Source organism: Hippocampus guttulatus, chromosome 12 (assembly GCF_054856545.1).
Source record: "Hippocampus guttulatus isolate MCC_2025c chromosome 12, RoL_Hgut_1.0, whole genome shotgun sequence".
NCBI classification, from domain to species: Eukaryota; Metazoa; Chordata; class Actinopteri; order Syngnathiformes; family Syngnathidae; genus Hippocampus; species Hippocampus guttulatus.
The window spans coordinates 9,229,204-9,241,397 of NC_141272.1; the positions used below are offsets into that span (position 1 = coordinate 9,229,204).

The following is a 12,194-nucleotide window of genomic DNA, read 5'->3' on the forward strand; positions in this document are numbered from 1 at the left end:
TTGATGAATGTATGACAAGGCCTTTAGTGTCTATGATTTCAAGACTTTCCCATAACATTCTTGGGAGCCATTATGCCAAGTGGGGAAGACCGAAACTAAGTGGGGACTACTGTTGTGGCAGTAGATCTTCGTGGGATGGAGTGGGGGACATCGCTATGGTTGTCTGTTGTTGTCAAGTTTTGTTGCCAGTAAAATTGTCGATGATGGAGGGAGGTTGTTCAAATTTGATTTGCTTAATTGCCTTAAAGTCTTCAGGATCAACTTGATGTGATGGTCAAACTTCCCATCTTGCATTGTTTAGCATGTTATGATAATAGTTGGTGTGTGAACAAAATGGCACTCTACAATATTTACTTGATACAACATCCATCCACCCATCCATCCATTTTCTGATCTGCTTATCCTCACAAGGGTCGCCGGGCACGCTATCCCAACTGACTTCGGGCAGCAGGCACACCCTGAACTGGTTGCCAGCCAATCGCTGGGCACACGTAGATGAACAACCATCCGCGCTCACACTCACACCGAGGGACAATTTAGAATGTTCAATCAGCCTGCCATACATGTTTTCGGAATGTGGGAGGAAACCGGAGTAGCCGTAGAAAACCCACGCAGGCACGAGGAAAACATGCAAACCCCTCACAGGAAGGCTGGAGGCCGACTCGAACCCTGCACCTCTGCATTGTGAAGCGGCCGTGCTAACCGGTCCACCGAGGTGCCGCCCACATTTCCACCCCTTCTCCTGATACCGCAAGGGCGCCACCTATGGATCTATGAAATAAAGGTCCATGAACTCCTTATCTTTGCATGCTCATCCGTTAACATCCTAATTTTTTCCTTCCTTACATTAAATGTACACCGAGGTAGTGATTTCCCATGCTCGCCTTTTCTCTGTCTCATGTCCTGATGTGAGGGCTTCTATTCCTGGCGTGAGTTGGGTCAACGTGCTGTCATACTGCAGTGTCATGTAAGCAAACAAGCTTGATAGGCCATTGTTATTCTTAGATGTGACAGGACTCGAAACATGTCGCAGAGCCCCATGCCTGGTGCCAAGTTGAAGTGACGTGCATAGTGCATTGGAATAAGATCCTGTAGTTATTTGGAAGAGTGGAAGAAGAGGGGAAGAATTTGACTGCCTTATGCGTCGTCCCATGTAATCAACAATGTAAATACAATGTAAATATTCATTTCCAGCGGCATCTTTGATTAAACAGATTAAACGCCTCAGCTGAAAGAAGGGATTCCGTTCACACAGCATGGAATGCATGGAGTGGGCGAGTGAGTTAAGATTGTGGGGATGCTGGTGTGGCTTGTTCTTTTTGCCGACATATCAAGAAAAGGTTGAAAGAAATTACAATTTTAAAAAGCTATATTAACACAAGCGGCCCGGTAGTCCAGTGGTTAGCACGTCGGCTTCACAGTGCAGAGGTACCGGGTTTGATTCCAGCTCCGGCCTCCCTGTGTGGAGTTTGCATGTTCTCCCCGGGCCTGCGTGGGTTTTCTCCGGGTGCTCCGGTTTCCTCCCACATTCCAAAAACATGCATGGCAGGCTGATTGGACGCTCTAAATTGTCCCTAGGTGTGAGTGTGGGCGTGGATGGTTGTTCGTCTCTGTGTGCCCTGCGATTGGCTGGCAACTGATTCAGGGTGTCCCCCGCCTACTGCCCGAAGACGGCTGGGATAGGCTCCAGCACCCCCCGCGACCCTTGTGAGGATCAAGCGCTTCGGAAAATGGATGGATGGATATATTAACACACAGCATGTAAAGCAGCCTGTAATTCAGTCAATTGGGTGTGCTTAAAAAGAGTAACGCGCTCTCTGGGAACTTTAGCTCCTGTGGCAATATCTGTCTTGGCGTGTCTATGTATGTTTGTGTATGTACAGAATGTGTGTGTGTGTGTGTGTGTGTGTGTGTGTGTGTGTGTGTGTGTGTGCGCGCGTGTGTGCGGTTGCCAAAAACCTCCCGTTGCATGCCGACACGATTCAAAATCATGAATCATGAATGTTTGTTAATCTGCACATTTACCCATATAACCACCAAGAGTCTATGTGGGAATATTTTGTCCCTGATAAAAATCATGTTCATGCAAAATGTACAGTAAGTTTTCAGTGCAGGGATATGTTTGGAGTTGGGTGGACACAAAGTTAGGCAAGAGTTATGCTCCATAATTTATCGAAAAGTCTGTGTTGGAATGCTAGCTAATGTTCAGGCATGTCGGCGACAATCTTTGTTTTGGGCGGGCTGCCAACGGCGAGAAAGGGATTTGCCATCTGACTGGTGCAATGCAGCCTTCATGGCGCGTAACTCCAAACTGATTGAAACCTTTGAACAAACGCATGCCACGTGTCATCTCACCAAGTGGGCCTGTTAGAAGTCCGTCTGGCACACAGTATGTCTTAAGCAATGCAGAAACTACTGCTACCGATGCTGCACTTCAGTAAGTACAACTTCATATTCTGCAAGAGTTTTAACAAATATCAAAGAAGGTCGATCGTCCAAAACTATTTGAACAACCTTGTTGAGGTCAGTATGCTTAACAGATAATGTTTACACTGAAACCTTGCATTTGTGTGGACAGGACCTTGGAGGGTCTGCCAACGTGAACTGAGAGAAAGCTCATCTTTTTTATTCGCATGCAGTGGCGCCAGGTCATGCTTGTACCTCCAGTAATCAATTTTTCACAACACTTGATGAAATGAAAGTAGAGTAAAAAGCTTTTCTTCTTGACTCCCAAAAGGTTTCCAACTAGTTGTACAGTCCTGTTTAGTTTGATCCACATTTTATTTCCATTATCATTGTCACAAGTGCCCAAATTAGCAACTTGTTCAGTTCAACACTCGTCTGGCATTTTCGGCTTCAACGGAAACTCACGGATCGATTGCGGTCTTCTTGAGGGTCATCACAAATTCAGCACATCAAATTATTTTTGTCTCTGCATCCAATATGTGTGAAAATTAGTTTGCTGGCAGGAAAAGGAACATCCTCTCAAGTGGAAGCTCAACGTTTTTCTGTCATACTGATTTAGGACGATGATCGCCGACTGCTCCCTCCCCATTGAATAGAATCGATTTGCGGCCTTGTGTAATGCTAGCTTCTCCTCACTCTGTGCGCTGCACATAAAGTACGAGTGACATTTAACACACACGGTCTCCCCTGAATAGGCCTTGGGTAGTGAGCTGTATCAAGTGGAGGAAGTGGGGCGAATGTCTTGCTCGGGGTGAGTCAGCATTGCGCTTCCATGGCTAATGGGTAGGAAATGTCCACCTAGGAGATTCTAATTGCATCTCTTCCCCGTCCAGCTCCATTAGGTCCTAAATGGCAACAACACACAGCAGAGTGACAGGCAGGTGGGGCTGTCCATAATGGAGATACTCTTAAAGGAGAAGGGTGCACTGTGTCGTAGTGTTCGATGTTTAAGTCGCTCTGTAACAAGACGAGGCATTACATAACTAAAAACAGGTTGAGTAAATGTGTGCACGGTAGACTGTCTGCACTTTGCTTTTTAGCCACTGGATTTTGCTCACGTTTAAAACATAGAAATGATTTGTTTCGTTTTTCATTCTGTGACAGCATTTTTGAAATTTGAATGGAACTTCTGCATTTGCGGCACACTTGGCTGCCAGAACTAGATGGTGAACCCTGAACACTGCGCACGAGTTCAGACAGATTTAGCCTCGCCACTCCCCTGCAGCTAGCAAGATTTAGAGCAAAAAAGCTTTGTTATATCAATATACCAAACATACATTTCTTTAATTTTGGTCCAAAGTTGGATTGATGTTGAATTCGGTAAGTACCGGTACTGTATGAATGTAGCTTTTCCTCAGTGAAGGCTACATTTCGCTTGAGCTTGTTCTTTTTCCGTCCCTGTCACCACAACGCCATGAAACCTGGTTACTAGCTTGTTTCAACTCCATCGTCCTTGATGGAGGCCCGTGTCCATCTCATTGCTTTCCCGAGAGCTAATCTTTGGACTAAAACCTTGCTCCAAACTCATAGCTAGAAGTTACCAAACACACAGGAGGCCGCCTGGGTTTCACATGTAAACACGAGTTGAAATGGCAGCATGTGAGCATTTTATTACGTTCAGGGTCACTTCGAGGCCACTTCCAAAAGAGGAAGACAGTCCTTGAGATAAAGATCAATGCAATGCAATACTTGATCAATGACAAAAAGTTATGTCATACACTGAATCTACAGTATTTATTACCTCCAACCAAAGCCATTTTTAAATGACAACAAATGACGGGCCAAACCATTACTTATGAGGCTATTCACCACATGAAAACATACATTCTCACTCACAGTTTTAATTTCTAACTAATTTCTAAATACGATGCCAATGAATTTTTTTTTAGCATTAAACTCCAGGATTTTCTGATACATGACATAACTTCACAATCTGGTAGACACAGAGACAAAGACAGACAGAATTATTCATTTTGCAATCTGGGGATTATTTATATTGTGGAAAAAAAATAGAAAAACTATTACAAGAAAAAACAAAGTGTCAAAATGCTGAGAAATGTCTTAATATTACCAGAACTATACTATATTCGTATAATCTTAATATTGTTTTTTGCTTGATTAAAAACAATTACATTACAAGGAAAAGTAGACTGCTATAAGCACAACGTCCTAAATTCATGAGCCCATCCAGCTGTCTTCGGACAGTAGGCGGGGGACGCCCTGCAATGGTTGCCAGCCAATCGCAGGGCACACATAGACCAACCACCATCCACACTCACAATCACACTAGGGACAATTTAGAGTGTTGAACATGAATTTTTTCCCTCTCCTATCTATATAATTAAAAATAAGAACGTAGATTTCTCATTTTACATACTGCAGCCATTCATAGCCGTTGCCATGAAGCTCAAAATTGAGCTCAGGTACATCCTGTTCCCACTGATCAGGCATTGTACTGAGGTCTTGTTATACAATGTGTTTAAAAAAAAAATGAAGTGTTTGTGCTGCACATTTGAAGGATGCGTCACATCAGGAGAGCTCAGAAGGGGAAAACCGGTTGTCCTGGAGAGGCAATCGAGGAGGAAACAGTGGGGGCACTGTGCCGCCTGTAAAATGCGTCTTTCTTCCTGCCAGAGGGTGACATAGTGGAATGCAGCACATCAATGTGGACATGGGTGGGCGGGTGCCTCATTCTTGTCATAGCGTCTCTTCTTTGCGTTTACGTCGCTGTGGCATTTTGATGCACATGCGCTTCATCGGATTTCGCCTACGAGAACTAACAATTCTGTGATTATCGCTGCTCCACCTTTTTCAACACTAACTTTTCACACCCCCATTTAACTCATTCAGTGCCAGCCAATTCTGGACCAAGTCTGAAAAGACGTTTAAAAACGTCTTTGGGAGTGAATGAGTTAAGAAAAAAATGATGAAATAAAATAAAATGATGACGCGGGCCGTGCCAAATGTTATTTTGAATACATGCTGTGGGATGCACTAAAGAAAGGAGGGCTTTAATTCACTGCCTCGTAAAATTGCAATTTAAAGGCTTCTCCTCTTTCTCGTCAGCATGGGCAGTGGTAGAGGTGAGCATGGAGGACAGGGTGGAGGTTTTGAAAGGAGAGACAGCTCAGATCACCTGCATGTTCACCTCCGATGACGGCATCGGGGCTTTGACCATCCAGTGGTTCTATGTGAGTTTCCTGACCTCACACATTAAGACAAATATACGCAATAATTGCGCGATAACACGTGCGTGATCGGCACCGATTCCCATCTCCAGGTTTCGAAAACGGGGGAGAAGCACAACATCTACTATCAGGACGCTACGACGCAGATGGTGGAACAAAGCACGTCGTTCACGGATCGCATCATGGTCAACGTCACGGTGGCCACCGGAGAGGTGGTGTTGACCATCACAGACGTGCAGCTCAAAGACCAGCTCGAGTTCATCTGTCTCGTCAAGAGTCTGACCGACGGCGTCTCCGAGGGACGCACCAAATTATTAGTGTTCGGTAAGCCACAAGATGGCGCCGTGGTGAATCGTGGGGATGAATGATTTTAATAATAATAATAATAATACATTTTATTTAGAAGCGCCTTTCAAGACACCCAAGGACACTTTACAATCAGGAACAAAAACAATAAAACACAGAAAACTAATCGAATTGCATGTTTTTCCCCTTCAACATTGCGATTGTACGGGGTTCCTAAGGGGACATGGAAGAAAAAAAAACCCCGTTGCGTTCCCTCGCAAAACTTTGCATTCCCTCGCAAAGAAAGTGAGATATCGCAATCTTTTTTTTTTTGTAAGGGGACGCATTTTTTTTTAAAATGCACAATTTTGTACTTCCGGGTCAGCTTGGCTAATGTTTGCTTCACTCTCATGCATGGCTGATTGAGAGACGACACTACTTCGGAAAGGAGAGAATCATGGAGGAGAAAGATTTAATGTCTTTGTATTTAAAGCCGATTATGAAAGTGAAATTCAATGAAACTCGCCAACGGGTGAAAACACGCCATGTTTGTTGTTTTCAGTTACCCGGACGATGATCCAGAAGTACATCAACGCCATTAAAAAATGTTTGCCTTCCCTCGCAAAGTTTTGCATTCCCTCGCAAAAATTGCGAGAAATCGCAATCTTTTTGTTGTTGTAAGCGAACCATTTTTCTTTAAATGCGTGATTTTGAACAACTTGGCGAATGTCCGCTTCACTCTCATGCACAAGATTGCATTCCCTCGCAAAGTTTGCGAGATATCGCAAACTTTTTTTTTTTTAATGGCGTTGATGTACTTCCGGGTCATCGTCCGGGTAACTGAAAACAACAAACATGGCATGTTTTCACCAGTTGGTGATTTTCATTGAATTTTATTTTTCGGCTTGTCATGTGATATGCAATTCTTTTTTTTCTAAGCTCTTCTTCCCGTGTAACTTTTTTTTAACAAACAAAATCCATAAATTAATATCTATTACATTAAATAATATCAGATTTGTTTTCTATCAAGGTTTTGGTTTAAAACTTTAGGCTTTTTGTTGAAGTAAAGACAAATGAAGGATGAACTAATATTAGAGTTTATTTATCCACTTTGACTTGCAGTCTTTCAAGAGTTCACAATGCCAACTTCATATAATTCTACCACACAAGTGTAACCGAGAGTGTAGCAAGAAGCGTAACCAGACACAACATGGCCAAAACCAACAGATAAATGAACATGAATTTGAGTTTAGCTCTTTATGAATCGACATTATTTTCCAAGCGTTGCCAAGTGCAGTTGTTCAGTTCTTGATTGAGTTGCTATATTGCACAGAAAGACCAGACTCCCCAACCATTGAGGGCGTTCAGACGGGCATCTATGTCTATGAAGCTACACCGTCCAAGGTACGCAAACTGTCATTTCCTATACAATATGATGACATCGAAATCATCATAATTGATTTCATTTGTACTTTTTCCAGATTGGCTCATGCGAGGTCAAAAATGGCTTCCCCAAGCCAAACATTACATGGTATCGAAATAACGCGCCAATACAAGGAGATAGTGACGGTGAGACAAGTGATGAATGATTAACGGCTATCTCAGCTCAGTTACACCAGTTTACGTTCTGTGTGTGTGTGTGTGTGTGTGTGTGTGTGTGTGTGTGTGTGTGTGTGTGTGTGTGTGTGTGTGTGTGTGTGTGTGTGTGTGTGTGCATGTTGCAGAGATGAAGATCATGCCCAGCACCACCATGGAGTCGAGCGGTCTTTTTTCTGTGAGGAGTGAACTGAGCCTGAAGGTGATGAAGGAGGACAAAGACGCTCAGTTCTACTGCAAGGTCACCTACCTCGTTCCCGGAGGAACCAGAATGACCGAGACCAACCGCATTAACATCACCGTGTACTGTGAGCCTCACGCTACAGCTCGGACATGAGTTATCTAGTCTTTACGCACAGAAATGTGATGTCTAAAGTGCATGTGGTACAGTCGTATATCACCTTGTTCTGTGCCGTATTTTAACTTCTGCCAATCTGGATTGGATTCAAATTATACCTAGTTTAAAATGACCATGCAAATACAATGTTGTCTAAATAAGAAACAATTTGAGGTTTTCCGAAAATGAGACTTCATCTCTGAACCCGTCACCGCATTGTGTTTCAGACCCGTCCACTGCTGTCAACGTGTGGGTGGAGTCACCGAAAGGCAAAATTAAAGAGGGAGATTCAATTATGTTTCATTGCTATGGCAACGGTAATACACCATCTTCAGTCTATATCATCAAGCACGGAGAAGTAAGCAACTTTTTATTCTAACAGGTGCCTTGAGATACACGTGACGCAACCTTTTTACGATTGAACAACTTTCCCTTTGACTTGGGAGCGCAAACTTCTGATGTGAGCGCTGTACGTGGCTGGCGACTCAACTCACTGCACAACAAAAAGAGTGGTGAAGCTGTTTATCGCCACTCTCAGCTTAAGGTTACTGTCAAACTAAACATGGACCAAAGAGATTTTGTGTATTTAAAGAAACACCTGACACCTGAATGCCAGCATACAATAGTAGACTCCATCGGCACACGAGCACATCTACGTAGTGTTGTTGTTTAGCAATGGATATCTGAACGCAAGCAGTGTAACACATGGAGACAGACCATATAACACGGCAGGCCTATATTCTTTAAGAACGACCAATATTACTGTTGTACTGAAAAGCAGGAAGAGGAGCTGAGCCTCGAGTACAGTCTGTCTGTATTTCAGTGTAATACTGCCCCCAGGTGGCCGAGATTTGAAGCTGCCGATTTTCATGCCAACCACTTCACATCTGCTTGCGAAATAGAATTACGAACTGTACAAAAACAAATACACAAATTAGCGGGATTGCAAACCTGGAACTCGAAATGGAGGGGGGTTAACTGTATCTCAAGGCACTACTGTAAGCTACTCTCTTAAGTTCAGCAGATACAGGAAGCACTCTCATCTACATGTTTTTCCATTTGCTTTTTACAGAAAGAATATACGCTGGAATCCAACACGCTTATACTGGAAAACGTGACCCGTCTCCAGAATGGCTATTATGAATGCATCTCAATGGACATGGAAACCTATGAGGAACTCTCAGGGAATACAACTGTATTTGTTAATTGTATGTCTCCCGCACATCATGTCACTTTGCTTTGCCACATTTGACCACTCTTAAAGTTTGCCCCTCTGCTCGCCTGTTGTGTGTGCAGACTTGGAGCCTGCTGTGGTACTGCCCACCAACATAGAGATCGCTCAAGGCGAGGAGTTGACAGCCACCTGCAATGCCCTATCTTCTCTACAGACGCACACAGCCTGGTTCAAGGTCTTGCAGATGCACATTTTTGTCATTTTCATATCAGTTTAAAGGTTTTTGGTGAAGGTTGAGTTCACTCACATTGATCCCACATTTCTTGCTAAAAATGATGAAGAGATGCTTTTGGGCAAACAGATAGCAGTGGGTTTTATAAACACGAATGGTGCAGCAACACATGTAGACAGGCAACACGACAATACTCAGATATACATTCTTTATCATCTGAGAAGAATGACTAATATGACAACACTTAACTGAGGAGCTTATACATCGGTATTAAACTGCCTCCACGTGGCCAAGGCGTGCACACCAGAAGCAGCAGCACAATGTCCATTGAACTCAATCAAATAAAATGTGTGGCAATGTCATTACTGTATGCTTTTACAAAGAACATGATAAAGTACAAATATTTGTTGTCAACAGTGTAGCTTGGACATGGCAATTAGTACCAGTGTTTGTTGTCCACTAAAAGCAATTGTATTTTTTGTTGCATACTTGTTATATGCTGTATATATATACTACTATTACAGTACTACTACTACTAATGATAATGATAATAATAATCTTCAAACAATAGTGTTTCCTTGTCGATGATGATTATGAACTTGACTTTTCGTGCTTTTAGAATGGACGAGAGGTGTCAGTTGGTCACACTTTAATAGTGAAGGATGTCACCTTCGACACAGCAGGGGCGTATACGTGCATGGTAACTGTTCCTGAAATTGACGGCATGGGCGAAATGGAAACTCTTCGAGTCACTGTAAAAGGTCAGTCCGTTTGTTACCTCCATCAAGGAAGTTCATTTGTCTACAATTGTTTTGAATGCTACTTCAATCTAGATATTGAGAAAGTGTTGGGGGGCGGGGTTATAATACAGTCAATCAGTAATCATAATGTTGATGCATGCACAACATATCCTTTAGCAAATACTGTATATTATTTGAGAACTGAATTATGTTGCTGAATAAATAACAGAATGTGTTCCCAGAATTCTTTGGCAAGTTTTATAGTACTCTAGTTGGTAACTTGCAAATTTTCAATGTTCAGGCGCACCACAGATTATGAAACCAGAACACACAGACCTCGAGGAGAGTGTGGCTAACACAGTGGAACTGACCTGCCATGTGCGAGGGTTCCCATCCCCCCAAATTATTTGGACCACCGCTGACGGAAAGGTACCACTGACCGTTTATATCCTGCACACATTTTTAGAATGTAGTACAACAGCATGATTTCTCCCAACCCATCAGGGTATGTTTCATTCCGGAATTGGAGGAGCATTTGTGTCCCCCCCAATGTAATTTCATTATAATCCATTCACAAAATAAACATGCACACGCTGTTAAATATAGTTGTCCTGAGACAAAACGTAACTGTAGTTGTAGCAAAAGCAATTCCAAAATCTCATTTAAAATACCATGTATCTCTTGTCCCTCCTTTAGCAAACTGATGCGATAAGTAAAATAGCCTTCGTGAAGATTTTGTTAATCTCTTCCTTGTACCGGTAATTGTTCAAAGATTTTGTCACAGACACATCGATAGTAATACCAATGGTTGTGCTCTGAAGTTTGGTCTCTTTTAACGTCTACTGATGATACAACCATTCTTGCCATCTCAAGGAAGAGAAGAAAATAAAATACGTGACTCAGCAGAAATGATGTCATAAAGGCAATTACGTTTAACATTGGACCAGCGTTCATATATGTTCGTTTTTTTTTTCAGGAGTAATGAAGTATATACCTCAAGTACCTCAAAATTCCAATATTACCATTGATAAAGTAGTGTTAAAAAAACTTACTTTATTTATTTAATTGTAAAGGATTTATTCTGCTATATTTCTTGAAATTTGTTTTTTTCCAAGTGCCTAAGTATTACAAATTAATGATATGACAAATTATCATTCAAAAATTAATGTACTGTTAATGGTTGCGCTAACAAAACAAATGGTCCTTTAAAAAAAAAAAAAAAAGAAGATTCTTGCCTAAATTGTGCCTCAATTCTGGGATGACCCATAGATGGGTTGATACAGAACAAGGAATATGTTGACTGATGGACTGGTGGCAATCGGTTGCTGTGTCACTCCAGATCTTGGAGACCACGTCCCAAAACGAGATGGAGGATGGCGTCCACAGCATGGTGAGCGTGGAGGTCACATCCGACCTCACCGCCTTCTGTAATGCCTCCAACGAATATGGCGCAGACGCGCTGGCCTTCAACATCAAAGCAAGTGAGTTCCTGCCTCTACTTTGGTTTTTTTTTCACATTAGGGTTCAGCATCTTGACCTCACTGTGGCTGATGTCATGCCTTCACGATACATTGCTTCTCCAATCCATGATGATGGGATAACATACAATGCAATGTTGTTTCTTCGGATTCTCTGCGATGACACAATAACATTCACTCTGATTCTGATATGACTTGATACAATTACAACGCACTGTCCTACGACAGACTGGTTACAAAGCAAAGTGATAGGATTTCAAGAATAATAATCATAATAATTGAATTCCATGAAATGCAATTACTACGATCAACGATACAATTCACGATACTGATTGCAATCAAATCAGAGACAGTAGGATTCACTCCAATTACATCCAGTTTGATTCAATCAAATTATGATGTAACACCTTCTGAGTCACTACATACAATATACAGCCAATAAAGGTGAGATCCAATACGATTTACCCGAGTTATGCCGCTATGAGATACAATGTACCAGTACTCCAATTACAATGTGGTGCCATACACTTCGCTCCAATTGTATGAGGCAACGGGATTCACTTTTCACTTATTCAATTATGTTATATTATAAACAAAAGTGATCTGAATTGAGTATGATATGATTCACTCCATTACAATGCAATACCATTTATTTCACTCGACTCACTCCAGTTACATTGCCATACGATCCAATGACT

The 12,194-nt window shown here is 42.2% G+C and overlaps 1 protein-coding gene across 6 annotated transcripts in view; it reads left to right on the top strand.

Moving 5' to 3' along the window:
* The window catches only part of mcamb (melanoma cell adhesion molecule b), a 34,747-nt gene that overhangs the window by 14,238 nt on the left and 8,315 nt on the right, over positions 1 to 12,194 (top strand). For all 6 annotated transcript variants that reach the window (XM_086124902.1, XM_086124903.1, XM_086124904.1 and 3 more), the window contains exons 2-12: positions 5,533 to 5,657; positions 5,747 to 5,978; positions 7,273 to 7,343; positions 7,421 to 7,508; positions 7,664 to 7,843; positions 8,100 to 8,230; positions 8,945 to 9,080; positions 9,169 to 9,281; positions 9,898 to 10,039; positions 10,320 to 10,447; positions 11,358 to 11,499. In XM_086124902.1, coding sequence (XP_085981028.1) covers positions 5,533 to 5,657; positions 5,747 to 5,978; positions 7,273 to 7,343; positions 7,421 to 7,508; positions 7,664 to 7,843; positions 8,100 to 8,230; positions 8,945 to 9,080; positions 9,169 to 9,281; positions 9,898 to 10,039; positions 10,320 to 10,447; positions 11,358 to 11,499 — 1,488 coding nt within the window. The remainder of the gene's footprint in view (positions 1 to 5,532; positions 5,658 to 5,746; positions 5,979 to 7,272; positions 7,344 to 7,420; positions 7,509 to 7,663; positions 7,844 to 8,099; positions 8,231 to 8,944; positions 9,081 to 9,168; positions 9,282 to 9,897; positions 10,040 to 10,319; positions 10,448 to 11,357; positions 11,500 to 12,194) is intronic.